The 19,749-nt window shown below is 45.3% G+C and overlaps 2 protein-coding genes across 6 annotated transcripts; one reads left to right on the top strand and one right to left on the bottom strand.

Moving 5' to 3' along the window:
• Positions 1 to 99: 99 nt before the first annotated feature.
• Positions 100 to 19,578, bottom strand: ccn4a (cellular communication network factor 4a). Of its 5 annotated transcripts, XM_052070645.1 has the most exons (6): positions 19,364 to 19,578; positions 6,743 to 6,796; positions 2,362 to 2,644; positions 1,987 to 2,241; positions 886 to 1,079; positions 100 to 665 (listed from the first exon to the last, which is right to left on the bottom strand). In XM_052070645.1, the coding sequence occupies exons 3-6, from the start codon at positions 2,618 to 2,620 to the stop codon at positions 366 to 368; spliced, it is 1,008 nt and encodes a 335-aa protein (XP_051926605.1). In that variant the 5' UTR covers positions 2,621 to 2,644; positions 6,743 to 6,796; positions 19,364 to 19,578; the 3' UTR covers positions 100 to 365. The 5 variants fall into 5 exon arrangements, with proteins under 5 accessions (XP_051926605.1, XP_051926606.1, XP_051926603.1 ...); XM_052070646.1 differs by lacking the exons at positions 6,743 to 6,796; positions 19,364 to 19,578 and adding an exon at positions 6,032 to 6,707; XM_052070643.1 differs by lacking the exons at positions 6,743 to 6,796; positions 19,364 to 19,578 and adding an exon at positions 3,387 to 6,025.
• sla1a (Src like adaptor 1a) lies at positions 10,148 to 13,393 on the top strand. The gene is made up of 7 exons (XM_052070666.1): positions 10,148 to 10,496; positions 10,823 to 10,922; positions 11,008 to 11,094; positions 11,469 to 11,572; positions 11,882 to 12,013; positions 12,490 to 12,610; positions 12,687 to 13,393. Exons 1-7 carry the CDS (start codon positions 10,424 to 10,426, stop codon positions 12,862 to 12,864), a joined length of 795 nt encoding a protein of 264 aa, XP_051926626.1. The 5' UTR covers positions 10,148 to 10,423; the 3' UTR covers positions 12,865 to 13,393.
• Positions 19,579 to 19,749: the final 171 nt, after the last annotated feature.

Genomic DNA, 19,749 nt, shown 5'->3' with positions numbered 1-19,749 from the left:
AATATATCTTTGAATTTATGAGAGAGACATTTTCGCATTACCAAGTCTTTAGAAACGAAAAATGACACAACAGCAAGAAAAGAGCTGAAGACTAATGGATCCATCTTTACAAATTTTAGGTATTTATTTTTGTCATGTCTTTGTTCAAGTAAGAGTTAAAAACACACATACACGCACGCACACGAACACACATACACCTGACCCAGAAAGTCCCGTTTTTAAAATTGCTGAACAAGTCCTTTGTGGAAATATATGACTTCATTATTTACATATTTTTCCAATAGGAAAAAAAGAGACGAGTTACAAATACAAAAAGATGAAAGAGGGACGACACCAAAACGTTTTCAAAAGGGGGCGTGGCCTAGTTAGTTCATGACTTCAGGGTATCCGTAGTAATTCTCCAGATCTGCGAAAATGTCGTTGGGGTTCTTGCAGCTGAGGTTGCAGAAGCAGGCCTGCACCCACAACATTTTCCACGAGAGGGTGGAGCCGTCCGGGCACAAAAAGTCCACGTCCACCGTCTTGGACTTGTATGGGATGCAGCAGCGCTCGTCCGTGCACACGCCGCAGAACTTTGGCCGGTACTGCCTGATGCTGGTGCAGCCCGAGATGCTTATGTTGGACGGGCGTTCCTCGCGGTACACGTTCAAGCACTTCTTGCCCGTCTGAGGACCACAACGAGGACCGACAAGAGTCTTACTCAAAACGTCGTCATGGCGAGGATTATTTGGGTCAAGGAAAGATGGTTGGAAAGAAAGAAGATGAGCAGGGAGAATGGCAGAATGAGGGGAAAACGCTGGGGAAGTAAGAGAGTGAGGAAAGAAGGAAGGAAGCAGGTCAAGCGGGAAAGGAGGTCGGCGGTTTCGGGGTCTCCGGCTTTTGTACCTTGATGTGCTTGGCGATTTCGACGTCGCACGGCCTGATGGTGCACAGTCGCGACTCCTTGACCAGCTCGCAGCGCCGGTTGGCGTTGGAGACGCGCAGAGACAGGCCCCGCCCGCACGTCTTAGAGCAGGGGCTCCACGACGTGGTCTGGCTCACGCAGTTCTCGTGCCAGCTGCTCAGCTCAGCTGGGGGCGCTGACACATGCAGAGGCGCCAGCGTTACGCGCCGAGAAATGCTGAGGCGGCAGCTCGGCATTTGCAAAAAAATCTCTTTCATAATATCGGTTCTTTGCCATGGTATTGTGGCGTCTTGGTACGAAGGAGATTCGGGTCTGGATTGCTGGTGCAGTGAAACTCCTCTACAAAGAAATCATCTTTGCAGCAAGAAATTTTTCACAACAGGGGGCTTTTCATTGTAGCAAATTGCAGATGTAGAGATGTAAACACACACACACACAAAACGTATGTGTGTACTCTTTATTTTTATTCCAATACATCGTGCATAAATATGAGCATACACTTATTTGACACTTCATATAGCCAGTGTAGAGGGAAAGAAATTGCGAAATTTACAATCAGCATTCACTTTCACTTACATCAATTTCTTGCATAATGTCTTTTACTTTGTTTCCTCCATCTTTCATTTTTATGACTTTTATCCTGTCTTCAAGCGTGAATGCTTTTGTTTTCTCAACTCCTTGGTCTGCAACGGTCCGTTTCGTAGCCGTTTTAGCAATGTAATGTTCGTGCAGCTTCTGAAACTAACAATAACAAATACTTCCTGGACTACTGCGCTTGTGTAAACCAGTGCGGTGGTTGCTATTGCCGTTTCCGAACGAAGTAGTAGAGGTTGCTGTTGGATTAGACTTTAGCGGAAGGCTTGCTTTCGTTGTCGTGAATCTCGTTGCGAGCCAAGAGCAGAGAAAAGGATTTAGTATAACGGAACAGGGGGACTTTTCGTCATGGGGGGGGCAGAAAAGTGGGAATGGCATTCATGCATGAACATTTTTCACACTAGGGGGTATTTTGGCCCATCTAGGTTTCATTGTAGAGGAGTTTCACTGTATTCTGGCATAAACTGCAGGCTTTTCATCACACTTACCGTCCGCGGCGTGCCTGGGCGCTGCCTTGCGTCCCCTCCGGGGCTCGTCGCAGATCCACTCCTCGCAGCACTGTCCTCGCACCTTGACGCGCCGCGGGTTCTGGCACCAGACGCGCGGCGGCTTGGACTCTGTGCAGAGCGGCACGCAGCCGATGGCGCCGTTGACGCACACGCATTGGTACTTGCAGCTGGGCTGGAAGCTCTGGCCGTTACGGTAGATGACGCCGTCGTGCTCGCAGCCAGTGCCCAACATGTCTACCAGGTGAGTGGGGAGTGGGGACGCGGGGGGGGGGGGGGTGTCATTACCCAGATGACTGAGAATCTCCACATGCACTTGGCAGAGGTCACGGATAAGATCGTGAGAGCGACACTTACATGCACACAAGCCCTTTTCGTACCTCGGCTTGTCCAAGCTGTAGTCGCAGTACAGCCCCTTGTGGTGGTCGCAGGTGTCCGCCTCGTTGCACACCTCGCCCACCTGCCGGGCGCACGCCTTACAGCAGCCGCAGCCGTCCGTCAGGAGGCTCACGCCCAGCGGGCAGGCGGGCGGCTCGGCGGGACACTCGCAAGGCCACCGGCAGTACCGCGTCGGGGTGAAGGCCTCGGTGGACAGCGATGTGACCGCCGCAGGCATGGCAGTGGAATTCTGGGAGGACGCCTGTTGGAGAAGGAGGTTGGAAAAACATGTGAGACTCAAAACTGCAGGATATTCTTGAAATCCAGCGCCACGGGCAAACATTGTAATTATGGTTTCTCCCAGAGGTCCGTCAGAACTGTCAAAAGCACCTAAATGTACGTCGTTACGACATTCAGTGGCTGGTGGGTGGAAATATTTGACAAATATGATCAGTTTCACATTTTTCACACAAATGGATGCTGATTTCTGCCTGTCCCCACGCCGAATAATTTTTTAAAAATGACGAGAGTCCTGCCTCGGCATGTTTCATGCGCACCCTCCTGTCGCCTGAGGTTTATGTGGATGATGGATGAGCTCCAGCCTTTGGTTACCAAAATAAAGTGTCACTCGATTTTTATTTTATTGTATTTTTTTTGGCTGGAGAAACATGGTTTCCTCATTCAAAAATTTGGAAGAAATGTAGCATGGAGGAAAAGCTTTGTAGACCGTAGTAGCAATAACAACAAACAGCAATTCATTTCGAGGGCTGAAAAGTCCATTTGAAGGGCAGCATTCGTGACGCAGTGCCTCTCGTAGCCACACGAGGTCACCAAAATCGACTTAATGAAGTCTGTCAAAATCCACGTTTGAGGGCTACTTCTCATGTCGTTTGGATTATTTTTGCTCCATTCTAAATCGGCTTCACTTACAACGCCAACGTATTTACAAGCATTCTCTACTGAAACCAAGAGAGGAAGGGGGAAAAAAATTGTCAACGCGGTACCTGTTGAATCCCAACTGCAGTGAGAATCCACAAGAGGAGCCAACTCATCCCTGGCGAACAGCCTCACGTGCATCCACTCCAAAAATATCATTCAGGTGCTCCTCATTCATGCTCCTCCGCGCGGCGCGGCGCAGCGTTCGGCACGTACGTGGCACATCTCGCCGCCGGCATGTGACGTCTTCAACTCCGAGCGAGCGAGCCAGCGAGGGAGTGAGCCAGCGAGCGATCGCAAGTGTTAAAAGTCCATGATGACGTCGACAAGCTTTGACATGTGGAGTTTTCTCCCCCTGCCGTTGCGCTTTCACTGTACAGCTCCTCCTCTTCTTCCTCCTCCTAACAGACACCCCACCGCCCCCTTAACTCTCCTCCTCTCGACTTTGCTCTCCGGCTCTCCTTCTCTTCTCCCATCTCAGACAAGGTCTGCCCTTTCCCCACCAAACATGTCGCCTCATCTTCCTTCTCTAACGTGTTTCCTACGGTCCACCTGTCTCATTTCCTCTCTTCCGCCTGCTCATGATTAACTCAGGATTTCCTTCTCCGGCTTAGTCGCACGCCCAACTCGGGTCTCTCTCCTCCTCATCCTCCATCCGGGTCACCTCCTCCTCTTCTCCTCAGACCCCCAATGATTCATGTTGCCCTCCTCCACGCCACTCATTCTGGTTTTCCCTTTCCTCGAGCCTCCCTCACCTCCTGTCCTACTCCCGTCATCCCCCCACCCCCTAAATTATATACCAGTTCAGGATATTTTGTCCTCTTCAATTATGGAAGCATAAAATTGTGTATGTGGCTGTGTTACGTTTGCGAGGTGGTGGTGGACCCCCTAAAATCAGGTAGGGAGGGAGGAGCAGGGCGTACTTGAAAGATTGTATTAAAACTCAGAAAACTAAATCCAAAACAAAGTCCAAAGTATCAAACAAAACACATGACTGAAGATAAAACATACCAATGACCAAAACCCGACTGAAACAAACATGACAGTAGCATACAAACAGCCACAAACAATGACCTGACACTGAGTAGTCGGTCGGGAGTCCTTTTAAAGCCACAAACTACCTAACGACCAACAGGTGTGCAGCTGCAGGGAAAAGTCCCACAGTGCCACCTGTTGGTCACAAACTGAAACATGACAGGCTCCTTTGGCTCACCGTAAGTCAGAATTCAATAAATGGTGGTTCTCATCCGATTCTATCGGTGCGCGTCCAATCGAAATCTTCATCGATAAAATGACTGACTAAGCCTTCAAAATTAATAAGACGCGAAAAAGAATAACCCCGGGCACAGCATTAGAGCTATTTGCCGCACACATGCACAACATCAATCCATGATGTCATCCAGATCCAAGCCCGTAACCCCTTTTTCCCGCCTTTTCCCGGCCGTCTCGTTTCAGTTTTGTTTGGACCGATGTCATCTGTCCACCACCTTCTGGATGAAATTAGCAATAATATATTTTTTTAAACGGCAAAGACACGAAATTCCACAGGCGACAAGAGGAGTCCATTATGAACAAACGTGAGCAAGCCTTAGCGTGGGTTTAAAGCGCACTCTGAACTCTAAAGAGATGCCCTCCAGTCAAAAGTGCATTTCGGGAGAATTATCGGTTTTATAGTCGACCGGTGTCGGAAAGCCACTTAAAAGTCCGCGCTGGGAGTCAAAAGACAGATGTGTTCGAAACGTGTTGACATGAAATAAAGAGCAATTATTCCCGTTGTGATATAAATGCATTGAAGTGTTTTGTGCCCTGCGAAACCTGCTTAGCAACAACGGTTTACACAAAACAATGGGAGGTTGTGCGGCGATAAAAACGGTGCTATTGAGAGGCACTGCTGACTTCAGTCGTTGCGATTTATTGAGAAATGACGGTTTGAAAGAGAGGATAGAGAAGCGGTGGCGTTTTTGGTTTTCTTGTTGCGTACTGCGATTCTGGAGATTTTTGTAGGTCGATGAAAAGATCACGCGGGTGCCTCTGAAGTTCAGCTGGCTTGTTTTTGAACATATGTAATTACAGCTGCTTTATATAGCTGCGGTCTTGAGCTCACGGACGCCCCCCGAAAAAGAAAAAAAAAAATCGGATGCACACTGGCAAGAGTCTAAGAATGCCGCAGCCCGGCGTGAACTGTCAGAAACATTTATCGTAAATACAATGCGCATGTTGGCCGACGATTTTCTTGTTGTGCGAGGAAACAGAACGATTAGCTTCACAACAGACAGGAAGTGATTTTTAGCCAATTAACCCCTTTGGGGACAGCAGCGACTACAGTGGACAGTTTACCGCGTTATCGGGTTACAGGTTATCGTTATGGGTGCATGGAAGGGTTAAAAACAACTTTTTTTTTTTTGGTCTTGGTTTTCTGAAAATGTTCAACGATGCCATTGGGGCAATTCAAAAATTGGCACCCCCCCAAAAAAAAGATGTGAAAAGTAAAAAAATCACGTCACATAAAACCGCCAACGAGATGATACGTGACGACCGCAAAAGATATCGGAGGCGGGATTCAAGGGGTTCGTTTGCTGGTGGGAAGTGACGTGTTGACAAAGCAAAAAAAAAACAACAACAACAAAAATACTTGGACTCGCTGTGAGTTCCTTTTCATTGCAAAAATGTTTCTGTGCAATACTAGACGTGAAAAAATGGACGATGGACTTACTTGATAGCGAGTGCTCAACCCACTGCAGGAATGCGTTGTCGTGGGAGCGTTTAGGCTGGCTGACCCGTTGTCGACCACGACGTCAGCGGCCTCAGGGTTTACAAGACCAAAAAAAACAACAAAACACCAGAAAAACAAAGCTAAACAATCCTGCAGCAGTTTTGTGAGGACGTAACATTTTCAAGAGGAGCTTTGCAAGAATCGGTGGAGGACAACGATAACATTTTTACAGTCGTGCGTTTCAGCGACACATGGATGACATCTGAACGGTTGATTTGACGCTTCGGCAGTTCGGCGATGACAAGGTCTTGCCTCTGATCTTCTTGTAAATAAGTCAAAGCGCTTGGCCCGCCGAAAACAATGGCTCACATGTTTTGGGAAAAAGACGCACGTGTTGTTCTTCGACGGCTTGTTATCCATCCGTGTCTTTCTACATTTATTTATTTTTTAAAAACATTTTTTGATGCGAATCAACATGATCATGGACGGCGGTCCGAGTCGCTTGATATCCTCCATCTGTTGCAAAATTCCAACGGGTAGAGGCAATACGGAGTCATTGTGAAGTCGTAAAGTGGATTTAGAGCGGGCCCCCCCTGCAAACCCACAACAACTTGACTTCATCACAGTGACAACGGGAAGCAATTCTTCCTTTTGACTTTTTTTTCCCCGTCTCCGTCAAATTAAACTACATCGGAGGATGAACGCACATACCTGGAGACGCTGGAACGGAAGCACCACTGATCTGGCAACGCCTGGTCATCATTTCTAGAAAAAGACAAAAACATAAATTAACATGGCAAAACAATGCAATAATATTGATTTGTTATGCCATGTTTACAATTTTTTTTTTAAGCACAAAGAGGCACAATACTGCCAAGACCAGAGCCGATTGTCTGGAGCCTTTGTGCTCATAAACCCAACCGAGGAAATGCATTTTTCACTTTTGAGTTCCATTGATGCCGCAATTAGTTGGAGATATTTGGCGACAATTGCTCATGTATTGCGATACCGTATTGGCCCGAATATAAGACGGCCCTGATTATAAGACGACTCCCTCTTTTTCAAGACTCAAGTTTGGAAAAAAAAATACTTTTTGAACACCAAATGAATTTTTATACAGAAAATAATGACAGTACATCTGAAACAAATGATTCAAACAATATATTAGAGAAGAAAAGCATGTTATATTTTGCCTCATTCAAATCTTAATATCTGAACATTTAAATATGTAAACTAAAGTGCAATCACATTCGTAAAATGAATGGCTTCTGGATTTTGAAATTTAAATGACATCCTAACTTCTCCTCAGCTGCCGGTTAACCTGGCCGATCTTCAACCCACTTTTCAGCAGACCGTCGCTACGTTTCTCCATTTTCTGCTATTTCTTCTATTATTTTCTTCTCTTTTCTTTCTTACCGCTATTTTTTTTTATTTTTCTTCTTCATGCTACCGCTATTTTAATTTTATTCTTCATGGCAGGGGTTCACTTTGGCCTGGGGAGTCAAGTTCAGCATTCGCTTCATTGATATCTGGCGCCATCTAGCGTTGTGAATGGGTATAATGTCAAGACCCCGAATATAAGACGACCCCCACTTTTTCAGTCTTCTTTCAATGCAAAAAAACACTCTTATATTCGGGCCAATATGGTAATTCTCACTGGCAGGACTGACTGGCGACTAATCTAAAGTCATGTGACACCTGTCCCAGCTCAATCCGTGATACTGAAAAGTGACCGGATGGATGATTGATCCTTCGCTAGTCCGATTTCAGACTCTCGCATTCAAAACTAAGAAGTTCAAGAAGCCTTTTTGTGATGGGAGTCTTTTACGAATGAGCGGTTTTAGCACCGGTTGGGGTTTCATGAAGGCACGGGTGTCAAAGTCAAGGCCCGGGGGCCAGATCCGGACCCCCACGTCATTTTATGTGGCAGCAAATCGTGGGTGGCAACTATCATGATTATTGCTGAAATCTGTACCGAAATGTCAAATTGTCATAGGTAATAAATAACGTTGAGATTTTGCACTGGGCCGTGACAAAAAAATGAGTTTGACACCCCTGCATTAAGGGATCCTTTTGCCTTGTTTGGCTTCACCGAAGCCTGGCCGGATGACAAAGTCGAGTCGTGCTGGGAATTATTTGCGGCACTTTGGAATGGTTCTCGGGGGTTTGGAAGGAAAAAAAAGTCTAAAGATCTTTCTGGAAGTGCCAATTGGAGAAAGCAGGGAATTTGACGGAAAATAAAGCCTGGAGCTTTGCCTTCATTACGCAATAGCCGCCTTGGCATCCCTTTGCGTCAGCGGGTTCCAACAGCAGTCGCTGCCGTGGCGCTGTTTCGGGAACGAACGTGATCCTTTGGAATCTCTTTGATTTCTTCAAGTGGCTGCAAATCACTCGCGTTTCACCCTATATGTCGCGCCTCAGAGGCTCGCCGAAAGGGATCGGGGGGGGGCGGATGCGGTTTTGCACAGGTGAAAATGCACGTGGGGAAAATAGCCCGTGGTTAGCACATCGGTCTCACAGTGCAGAGTTGCAGGGCTCAATTCTGGCTCCGGCTTTCCGATGTGGAATTTGCATGTTCTCCACGTGCCTGCGTGGCTTTTCTCCGGGTATTGCGCTTTCCTCCCACATTCCAAAAACATGCATGGTAGGTGAATGGAACACTCTAAATTGTCCCTAGTGTGAGCGCGGATGGTTGTTCGTCTCTGTGTGCCCTGCGATTGGCTGGCAACCGGTTAAGGGTGTCGCCCGCCTACTACGCAAAAACAGCTGGGAGAGGCTCCAGCACGTCCCGCTACCTTTGTGAGGTTAAGCGGATCAGAAAAAGGATGGATGGATGAAAATAGCCCCTCGGCACATAATGACTGGGTAATAGAAGATGACGCGGCGATAAATGCTCAACTCGCATCTGGACGACCCAAGGGGAGCACACTTTCATTATGGGCTTGGCATGGGATGCGTGGCAAGGTAACCTGTAGTTACACGGCCCTGCACGTAAAGGCTGACATGATTCCCTTCCTTGAGGTCATGGGGTGTGTAGGGAGGGGGGGGGGGGATCGGAGGGGTGATTGAGTGCACAGGTGGCCCCTCACAAAAGACTTCCACTTTTGGTCTACAAAACACCTGAGGGGATTCCATTCCAAATGATTGACGAATAACCGCACTCTATCGTGAAATAACCCACATGTGACCTAGCGAGCCGGCCTAAAAAGCCAAAATGCCACCGCGCAGCTTTTGCCGGCCGTGGTTCCGAGGTCACGAGTGCGAGTGCTTTCGGGTTCAGTCTCAAATCTTACGTTTGGTGAACAAGTCCAGGGACAACAAACATGTCGAGAGACCTATCATCTGCATACAATAAAAAAAGCGCAGGCCGTCTCCTGCCCGGTCAGTCTTGTGGGTTTTCCCGATTTAGTGAAGTCAGACTTGCTTCTACTTTTAGATGCTATTTCACAGCCACGGAGGCGCTAATGACCGGTGGCGCAGCATGCGGAATGTCTATCATTGAGGGAGGAATGAACCATTGGAAGGAAAAAAAAAAGAACCCTGACGAGCATATGGGGAGTTTGGCTTGTAAGAAGAAAAAAAATAAGTGATGGCAAATCCTTCTAGTGGGTAATTTGGTTGACGTCAGCCACAGACGGAAAGCATCTGCCATTATAAATCTTTTTTGCACAGAAAATTGCTCACAAACCAACAGGGCGTCTTTTGAATGATTGCTTGGAGTGTGCTGCGGACCAACAAAAACCAAGATGGAGGCTGGTGGAGGGAAAGTCCTGGACGGTCATTTTTATTAGCAAGGAGCCACAACACCTGCTGTAAAGGGCCATGTTAGATTAAAGACCACTGGTGTCAAACTCAAGGCTCGGGGGCCAGATCCGGCCCGACACCTCATTTTATAGGGCCCGCAAAAGCAAATCAAACATGTCAACTATCATGACGCTAGCTAAAATCTGTACCGAAATTTTTAAATTCTCATTTGTCATAAATACGAAGGATATTGTAAGCATTTTCTTGTGGAGTGGAGTAAATGGTTTTTTCTTGACTCCTTGATATGTCATAAAAGCCCCCAGGGAAACGGCCCGTGACAAAAATGAGTCTGACACCCCTGACTCTGACTCTTTTGACGTTCCGTCAAAACGACTTGTCATCTCCTCCATGACACTCGACGCCATCGCGGGCAATTTTCTTTCTTATAAGGGTTTTTTTTTTTATCCCAAATTCACAACTCACAAAATATTTTTTTTTTCTTCCCTGACGGACGTTTACGCTTTCAGGGAACGGGGCTGAGCGGACTCACACAATGTCACTCAGCTTCCCCATTTATACGTGCGGCGATAAGATTGTCACAAGTGTGCAAGAAGCTCACGAAGCAGACGCGTCTGTTGGGACTTCAGGATGGGGAACGTGATGCGCGGCATGAGCGCCCGCAACAAACTTGACGGCATCGATAGCAGCAGTCTTGGGATAGGTGAGATCTCCTTCTCTGAACCTTTTTCAAACATGCCCTGGAACTTCGGAAGGATGTATGACATCACTGGCACAATGACTGCAAATGACGGCTTGTTTCCACCCCTTCCCCCTCCACGCTGCTGTGAAATGTACCCAGACAGAAGGTGGGCTTGAGTTGACCCGAGAAATTCCTTGCTTCTGATTTAGTGTCAGAACCTGGACAGTGGCTGTGTTAACCCTTTCATGCACCTTGTAACCTGATAACGTGATAAGCTGTCGAATGTAGTGGACAAGGAGGGGGCCGGGGGGCAGGGGGGATGTGACATTGACCCCTTTTTTCTCCAGACCCAGAGGAAGACATGGTGGTTGTGCTTGCCGACTACCCACCTCCTGACGTCAGCGAGCCCATCTTCAGGATCGGGGAGAAACTTGGCATTGTTGCTCAGTATGCACACATCATGACTGCAATTTTTTTCTTGAAAATGTCAATTCAGAGCGGGAGTGACTCCTATTTCTCTTTTTCTTTACAGGCTGGGGTACTGGTGGAAGGTCCGTTCGCTCCAGACAGGAAAAGAAAACTATATCCCTGGGATCCATGTGGGCAAAGTGTATCACAGGTATGTATAGTTTAATGGCACAGGTGTCAAAGTCAAGGCCCGGGGGCCAGATCTGGCTCATTTTATGTGGCCCACGAGAGCAAATCAAGCATGTCAAGTTCCATGATGCTTGCTAAAGTCTGAACCAAAATGTCAAATTATCACATGTAATCCACAATAACAGTCATTATTTATTTACATCTGATTTTAAAACAAGTGATCCAGCAATTTGCGGTGATGAAACATTTATATGGTTTCCCAAAATTCATAACGGCCCTCGAAGGGAAACCGTAACTATAATGTGGCCCGTGACAAAAATGAGTTTGACACCCTTGGTGTAAGGAACGCATTGCACTGATCAGGCTTATAGAGCGGTGTGCTCCTTGCTCCATCAGGTGGCTTTTTGAGGGGGTGACGAGACAGAAGGCAGAGGAGCTTCTACTTCTACCCGGAAACAGGGTCGGCTCATTCCTGGTACGGGAGAGCTCCACAGAGCAGGGTGAGGAAGACCTTATACACTACGCGGTAGTTATTCTGAAGTCCAAATATATGGGGGTTGGGGGTGAGGATCCTGGATTTTGAGATTTGCTGCATTCAGATATGAGCCTCTTCATCTTTGCTTTCGTGACAAACGCTTCCGCTTGTCTGCAGCCTTTCATGACTCATGGGTCTGCCTCCAATGATGAAGCGCGATGTAAAGTACAACACGTACAGCATCGCACTTCTGCTATTTGTCAATGCCGCCGCAACTTCCTGAATAAGAAGCGGAGCCTGACCATTTTTAAAAGCACCTTGTGTCTGTTTTTAGGGGCGTACGTGCTTTCCGTAAAGCACAGCGTGATACGGCACTATCGTATATGCCGACTGGACAACAGCTGGTACTACATCTCCCCTGGCCTTACCTTCCAGTGCCTGGAAGATATGATCAACCACTACTCTGGTGAGGGCGTGTACAAAAAAAAAAAAACATGAAGATGCAGGCCCGAGATGTGCGTGAATTACCGTATTTTCTGCACTATAAGGCGCACCTAAAAGCTTTGGATTTTCTCAAAAGCCGACAGTGCGCCTTACAATCCGAATCACCTTATATAAGGATTGACATTCTTATTTCTTGGACGTAGCATTTTAAATGTAACAAGGCGCTTTACAGAACAACTGCAGCGGTGGTGGAAGCGGTCAATAAATAAAGCTGTGTTGTATTCCTTCAGCGTAGCTCCATCTGGTGGATGCATAACGCAACCGCAGCCAATATTGTAGCTTCGATTCTACCCGCCTTATACTGTAATGCAGTGCGCCCTTTATATGAAAACAGTTTTAAAACAGGCCAATCACTGAAGGGTACGCCTTATACTCCGACACGCTTTATATTGCGGAAAATACGGTTTGCTGAACGGCGACGTCGTTCTTCCTTTCAAGAGTTTGCGGACGGCCTGTGCTGTGTGTTGACGTCGCCGAGTCAGTCGAACCGAACAGCGCCACCGACACCGGTTCCGTCGGTTGTTATGAGACGCCACGCCGACGGGAAGAAGAAAGACAGGTAACACCGGAAGGATGGCGGCAACGACGTGGAAATGCTCACTTATTACCCAGACTTTTTTTTTCCCCCTTCCTAGGCCACAAGTGACCAGCATGGGTGGCCAAAATGACAACATGCTGAGTTATGGCGTCCGGAGCAGTATTGCTGCCTATCTATCCATCTCCGAGTGTGAAGAAGCCCAAAGCATGAGGGAGGAAAGTAGGCAGAAGAAGAGCAAATCCTTTTATGTGCTCCCTGAAAACGGTGGCCTTTAACCTTTTTTAACCCCCCCCTCCCCCTCCCGTATCCTGTTAACATGATAAGCTCTCCACTGTCGTAACCGCTGCCCCTGAAAGAGTTAAAACGTTTTGCTGGCCTTGGGAGACTTCCATATAGGTGATGCATCACTTTATCAAAAGAGTCACACTGGACTGGGGTAAATTTCTGTTGTTTCCACAATGTAGTTCTTTTTTTTCTCTCTGTCTCTCTTTCCCATGATGACTGCAACGACTGGAGATGTCGTTTATTTAAATTTCCTCACAAACATCCGGTCGGGCTTTTGACTATTTCCCCCCCGGTGTCAATGCACCATCCTATCACTCAATAGCTGTGTGACATCCTCGCCGCCTTGCAACCGCTATTCTGTATTCTGGCGCAATATCAACGTTTAGCCATTGGAACAAAAACAAACTTAACGTTTGGACTTTATATTCCGAGCTCTGCGGAGATTGCGTTTGAGAATATTTGACAAGGGCAAATTGCATTTGGATGCATTTAAAACCATAATAAAAAAACTTGAAGCTCTTTCTGAAAAAATCACTCTCTCTGACAGCTAGCCATGTTCAATTATGGTAAAGGTTCAACACATCTCGACTTCCAATGGTATTTTTTTCTCTCTATTTCACATAAGTGCGAGCACACACACACACACAGAACTTTGTGATCATTTTCTGCCATTCTGACCACACCCGACACTGTAATGAGTATTTTTAGTACTGCCATAGGACCTATAGAAGACGATTTGGGAGACCACACCACAACTTTAAACAATCCCACAATCTTCTTCCAAGATGACTTCGGACGATTGTTCGGAGGCGCCGTGATCAGGTGAAAGTAGTTAAAATGAACTATTTTACTATTGAAATATCGAAATAGAAATGTTGTGCATCTACAGTGAAACTCTTCGACAACAAAATCATGATTGCAGCAAGACATTTTTCACAACATTTTTCACTGTAGCAAATTTGATCTCAGACGTAAACACGAACACAAAAAAACATATATGTATACTTTTTAATTTTATTCCAATAGTGCATAACTATGAGCATACACTTATTTGACACTTCATTTAGCCAGCATAGAAAGAAAAAAGGGGAAGAAATCGTGAAATTTACGTTCAGCATTTACTTTCACTTACATCAATTTCTTGCATAATGTCTTTTGTTTTGCTTCCTCCAACTTTCATTTTTATTACCTTTATCCTATATTCAAGCGTTAAAGCTTTTCTTAATTCCTTGGTATGCGTAGGTCCGTCTTGTGATTTTAGCAATGCAATGTTCATGCTGCGCCTGAAACAAATACTTCTTGTACGACCGCGCATGTGTAAACCAGCATGGTGTTTGCTGTTGTCATTTCCTAACGAAGCAGTGAAGGTCGCTGTGGCATGCTGAGGTTGGATTAGGCTTGTTTTCACTGTAGTGAATCTCGTTGCAAGGCAAGAGCAGAGAAACAGATTTCGTATAACGGAATAGGGGGACTTTTCGTCGTAGGGGGAGCAGAAAAGTGGGAATGGCTTTCGTGCATGAACATTTTTTTCACACTAGGGAGTATTTTCGCCCATGTAGGTTTCGTTGTTGAGGAGTTTCACTATAATTTGATTTTTTTTTCTCTGCCTTATCAACAAATGATTTGGCCCACCTACTCATTCAAAAAAAGTAACATTAACATTAGTTTGTCCACCCCTGCGGTAGGTTGTGACGTTGTACCAAATATTCTGAACTGAGTAAAATATGTCCGGAGAGGAAGGAGAGAAAGTCGGGTTGAGAGAGAAAGACAGAGAGAGATTGTGTACTAATCTTCCGCGTCTAATCTCCACATCCTCACAAACAGCTGTCCAAACATCTGACCTCACCTACAGGATGGAATGCTGCAAACACTCCAAATCAACGTTTGCTTACGCCTACATGCACTTTGTACTTTCTTCCAGGCTAATTAAAAGATGATTAGAGCACGGGCTTCACTTTTATCCTATGTACAAATAAACTGTCCGTAAAAGGCAACTGGTAATTGAGGGCCTAAAACAGTCATTTAAAACTTTAAAATAGATTTTTTTTTACATGAACGGTAATAATGTTAGCGCAACAAAGCAAGCAAGTTATTTATTCCAAAACAATGAGTTTTTTTTTCTTTACTAAAATCTTTCAGTTGGGGTCAAAAAGAAAGGCTAACAGTAAACTGTAAACCCGTATTTCTTTGTTCTGACGTGTGAAAGCAAACTTGAACAAAAGGAAAACTTGAACCAATGAGTTACATTCCCAAATGAAAAGTTTATCGACGTTTGTTGAGTTGACCCAAAGCTTTTTTTCTTTTTCTTCCTTCGAAAGAGATGGCCACTCGGGTGAAATAAATTGAAACTAATGTAACAGCCCATGTATTTTGGTTGCAAAAAGGAAGTTCTCACCCAAAATTTGAGTCTGACCACTTCCCTTGTTGCCGATTCAGATATGTTCTATTTCTCGGAACGCGCATGCAAATGATGAGAACCACAAAAAGGACACAAATACATCACACCACATTTCCATTGGTACCCACCAGGGAACTGTACTGGGTACTGTATTTTTCTCTCTTCTCTTTATCTTAATGGAAGCAACCACTTGCATCTGAATCAGGTGACATTCACGGCACTATTGTTGCAAAATTCCTCTGAAATCTTGGACTTGTTAAGTTCTCGATAACGTAATGTTGTGAAATGGGGTGCAATTGAGGAATTTATGGAATGTCGTAAACTCGTAAAATAAGCCTGGGATTGGTGCTGAGGGAAAAGAAGTCCATATTTTCATTGGAAAAAAAAATGGCACTTTACATTTTGCTTTATTTCTTGTATTTCTTTACCTCAATAAATCACTCGTACTGACGGGAGAACGCTTTAATTTTCCCTCTGGTGATCATTTTAGGATTATTTTATCATAGAAGGGCCACCTAGCACCACATTAGCACATTGTTACTCATGAGGTGAGATGCTCAATGTGAACTAATGTTAATGGGGATTTGTTTCAGGGGAAAATAGAGGTCATATTTTGAAAGAAAACAAACATTTGCATGTGGAAAGTCTCGGCCGAAGAGGAGGGATGGCGAGCTGGAGCTGTTCTGGGAAGACATTCGGGAGAATATTTGGATCCAATTTTAAGATCTTTGATCTCACCCCTAAGACCCAAATGGCTCCATAAAATGTCTTCGGTTTGTCTTCCTCCCGTTTCCTCTTCATCTTCGTCTTCTGTTAAGGTACGGTTTGACGTCTGCGAGTCTTCACGAGGCTGGCTGCTGACTTTATGTTTATTCAAGTCTGCCTTGTAAAAAATGAAAAAAAGTGAAAAAAAGTTGTGATGCGTCAGTAGCCCTGCTTTATGACAAACGTGGCAAAGGAGAAACAGTTGCGGTGATCAAGGCAAAATTAAGGATCAGCGGTGGTTTAAACAGGCCACCTGAAACCTCTTAAATATCTCGAAGGGGGATAAGGGGTGAGGGGGCGCACACGCTAACTCTGCATCCTCCCAGACTGAGTGTGCGTTCTTTCCACTGCTGTTGGCTTCTCCACTCAACTGGCTGAAGCTTCTCGAAGGGAAACGACACGAAGAAAAATTACCAGCGGGGACCAGTCTGCCGACTGACTGGTTCGAGTGATGGTGAAGATGAACAAGGTGGATGAAATCAAGACAGAGAGTAGCCAAGTGATGGATGGCGGAATATCCACACTCCGTATCGGAACCCACCGTTTTTCAAATGAAAAGGGAAAACGTGTTCTCGTCGGCTTAATGTCCTATGCTAAGAACAGGAAAATGCTCCGTGTCCTATTAAACATAACCAAAAGCAGCTGCAAGCAGTTGGGACGCTCTCAATCATGCTCATGAGCAGGACTGACGCTAACAAAATGCTAACCAAAAGACTCCCTCGTAACAAGCAAAATCCAAGCGAATTCGAACCAGCAGTGTCCACGTTAAAAAAAAAATATATACATATGCATATATCCAACTGACAAATGGTATCCCTGCCAACAAGCAGCTATAACATTAGCGACTAGCTAAAAGTAGCGCCAGAACACAGGCAACTTCATCTTACAGTCTTGGCAAGTCATTTTACGTGCTTTACTTTTCAAGCTTTCGAAACTCAGCCTGAGGGGGAGGAGTGGGTCTGCACTTGATGGAAATAGTTCAAGAAGTCAAGTAAAATGTCTCATCGTAGATCTTCAAGAGGATTTATGCCCAAGTCTTTTATCGGCGAGAGATGATTGACTTTGACAGGCTCCCCAGCCCCTCAAAAAAAGGCACTTGCAAATGATTGATTAGCAAGCATTTAATACAGAGGACGCTTAAAAACACTGAAAGATTCAACCTGAAGATAAAGTACCTTTGCTATGTGAACTCTTTGAACAGGTCAACAATGTCATGGATGAGCTCATTTTTGCCATGGCAGCGCACACACACACACACACACACAAAAGCACTTTTCAGCGCTCCCTACACAAAGGTGTGGCATGCATAAAACGCTTCATTTTCATGAGTTTAGCAGTGGAATACGCGCCAAGCTTGATATCAAATGCACAAATGGTTAGAATCCCTCCGTACGCAAATTTGCAAAATGTGTTGCTGTCGTTGCAGCTCTTCCTAGAAATTGCCTTTTTTTCCTGGCTTCTGATTGGCTGCAATGGTCTTACAATTTGGCCTCATTTGACTTGAATGCCCCAATTGTGCTAGGCGCATCCTGATCTTGGCCTGTCTTCTTAAGTGTTTCATGATCTGGCTCTTCATGCTCCTGGACCGGGTCCACGTGGAAGGAGGCGGGTTGGGGGGGGGGGGGCTTCTGGCGAGGTGTTGCTCATGCCAAAAAAGAAGCCAAGTGTGGCAGTAGTAGCTGACATGTAGCTATGTGTGTGTTGTGTGTTTGTGAATGTGTGCGGGCCTGTTGCAGCTGCAGACGCTCCAGCGACGATGGCCTGCCAGTGAACCTCTCGGGGAAAGAGCGTTCCAACGGTAAGTCGTGAAATGCGGGGAATGTACACAAACTGACGGATACAAATAGACAACAGAGAACTGACAAACACTTCAGAATGTCCCGACAGGAATAACAGCGAGGCTAAAGGCGCCCCTCGAGGAACCGTCAACACTCAAGTGGGATTATTAAAGGACTCCAAGAAACATTTTCAAGTCCAAAACGGTGTGATTAAGCACGCCCCCCCCCCCTCACACACACACACACACACACACTCCCAAAAAAACACTAATACCACAGTGACAAACTACTGTACCCTTAAGGTTAGCATAAAGTGTGACTGTGCGCGCAGCATGTAGCAGGCGAAATATGGAACCATTTTGGGCAAGCTAGCTAGCTAAAATTTGATTACACTTGTCACCTTTAACAAGTCTTGACTATTATAAGAGATGCATTGCCTTTGACAGAAATTTAAATTTAAAAATAAATTTAAAAAAATCAGAGGTCAAGAGTAATTTTCCCGGTAGCCTCACCAAGTGTTTTTCTGTGCCACCATTTTTTTTTAAATATCAAAACACCGCTGACCATATGCTTTTTGTATTCCAAGGCTGATGCAAGATTCTTCCTTTAGGTTACTATTTCCACCCAGCCATTGAATATTTTGTGTTGTGTGAGAGTCATGGGGGGAAAAAGGCAACAGAACGGCCCTGACGGCAAAACTTTCCATCTCTGTGGTTGATGAACGCAGACGGTAAGATTCACGGAAAACTCATTTGGCCCTCAAACTTTCTCATGTACTCATTCTCTCGGTATTAATTGTAGCACGCAAAGGGGACGCCATCATTATGACGCAACCTGTTATGACTGGATTGTGATTTATATGATATCAGAGGTGAAAAAGGTAGCTCACATTCTGTACTTAAGTAGAAGTACAGACACTTGTGTCACAAAAAAAACAACAAAATTGAGATCCTTGATCCAACTCAGTAAAAGTAAAAATGTACAAAAAACAACAACAAAATTGAGATCCTTGATCCAACTCAGTAAAAGTAAAAATGTACAGATTCTGAAATGGACTAGAGTACAAAAGTAAAACATATACGTTACTGTCCAAAAAGCAGATTCATCTATCTAGTTTTAGGAATGTCACTGTCCAGAAACAAACACTGACGTTAGTTGTGCTTGTATGACATCTAGAGGACAACGTGGAAAAACTGTTCACATGCAGTGAGGCCGCATTCCTGGATGTTGTATGTCTCCCTGCTGCAAAAACACCCGATTCAAATGATCAGAATCGCCGTCCAACCTTCTGCGGAATGTGATCATTTGAATCGGGCGTGTTCCAGGACGGAGAGGTGGAAAACAGGCCAGGCAATGGCACTTAAGAAAGAGGATTAATGAACCCTAGTTTAAGGTTGACGGACAGTAACTATTCGCTGGAGAGTCTATTTTGAATAGTAAAAAATGAGTAGTTGATTGACATGCTGCACCTCCTAAAATGTTTAGAATCGCTAATACTCATACTTTAAAGTGAAAATATAGCACACACTATGATTCCAAAGCACTTACCTGTCTGTCAAATGCTGCATCCATCAGTCTTTTGATATTATCAGTTAGCTTCTTAAGAACGTCATTTGTTGACTTGGGGAAGCCAAACACTGGGATGAAGGTGCAGGCGAAATCAGGACAAGTCAAGTGACAAGTCTTGACACCTGGGCTCGCCACAAGTCCAGCATTACGTGGGATCAGGATGACTGCTCACACGCCACGAGACAGATACACCCCTAAAACAAGCAGATTGCAACAGGGCAAGATTTTAAAAAATGTCTAAAAATAATTCGGAATGATTATTGTTAGGACATTTTGACTAAATCTATGGCACGTGGAAATTGCTTGTAAAAAGTGTGATGTGTAAAGTGTAGTTTGGTGCCGCAGTTGGAAAATGATGCTTGTAA

Source organism: Hippocampus zosterae, chromosome 7, assembly GCF_025434085.1.
Source record: "Hippocampus zosterae strain Florida chromosome 7, ASM2543408v3, whole genome shotgun sequence".
Taxonomy (NCBI): domain Eukaryota; kingdom Metazoa; phylum Chordata; class Actinopteri; order Syngnathiformes; family Syngnathidae; genus Hippocampus; species Hippocampus zosterae.
The sequence above is the reverse complement of the archived record's forward strand: the minus strand, read 5'-3'. Positions and strand labels throughout refer to the sequence as shown.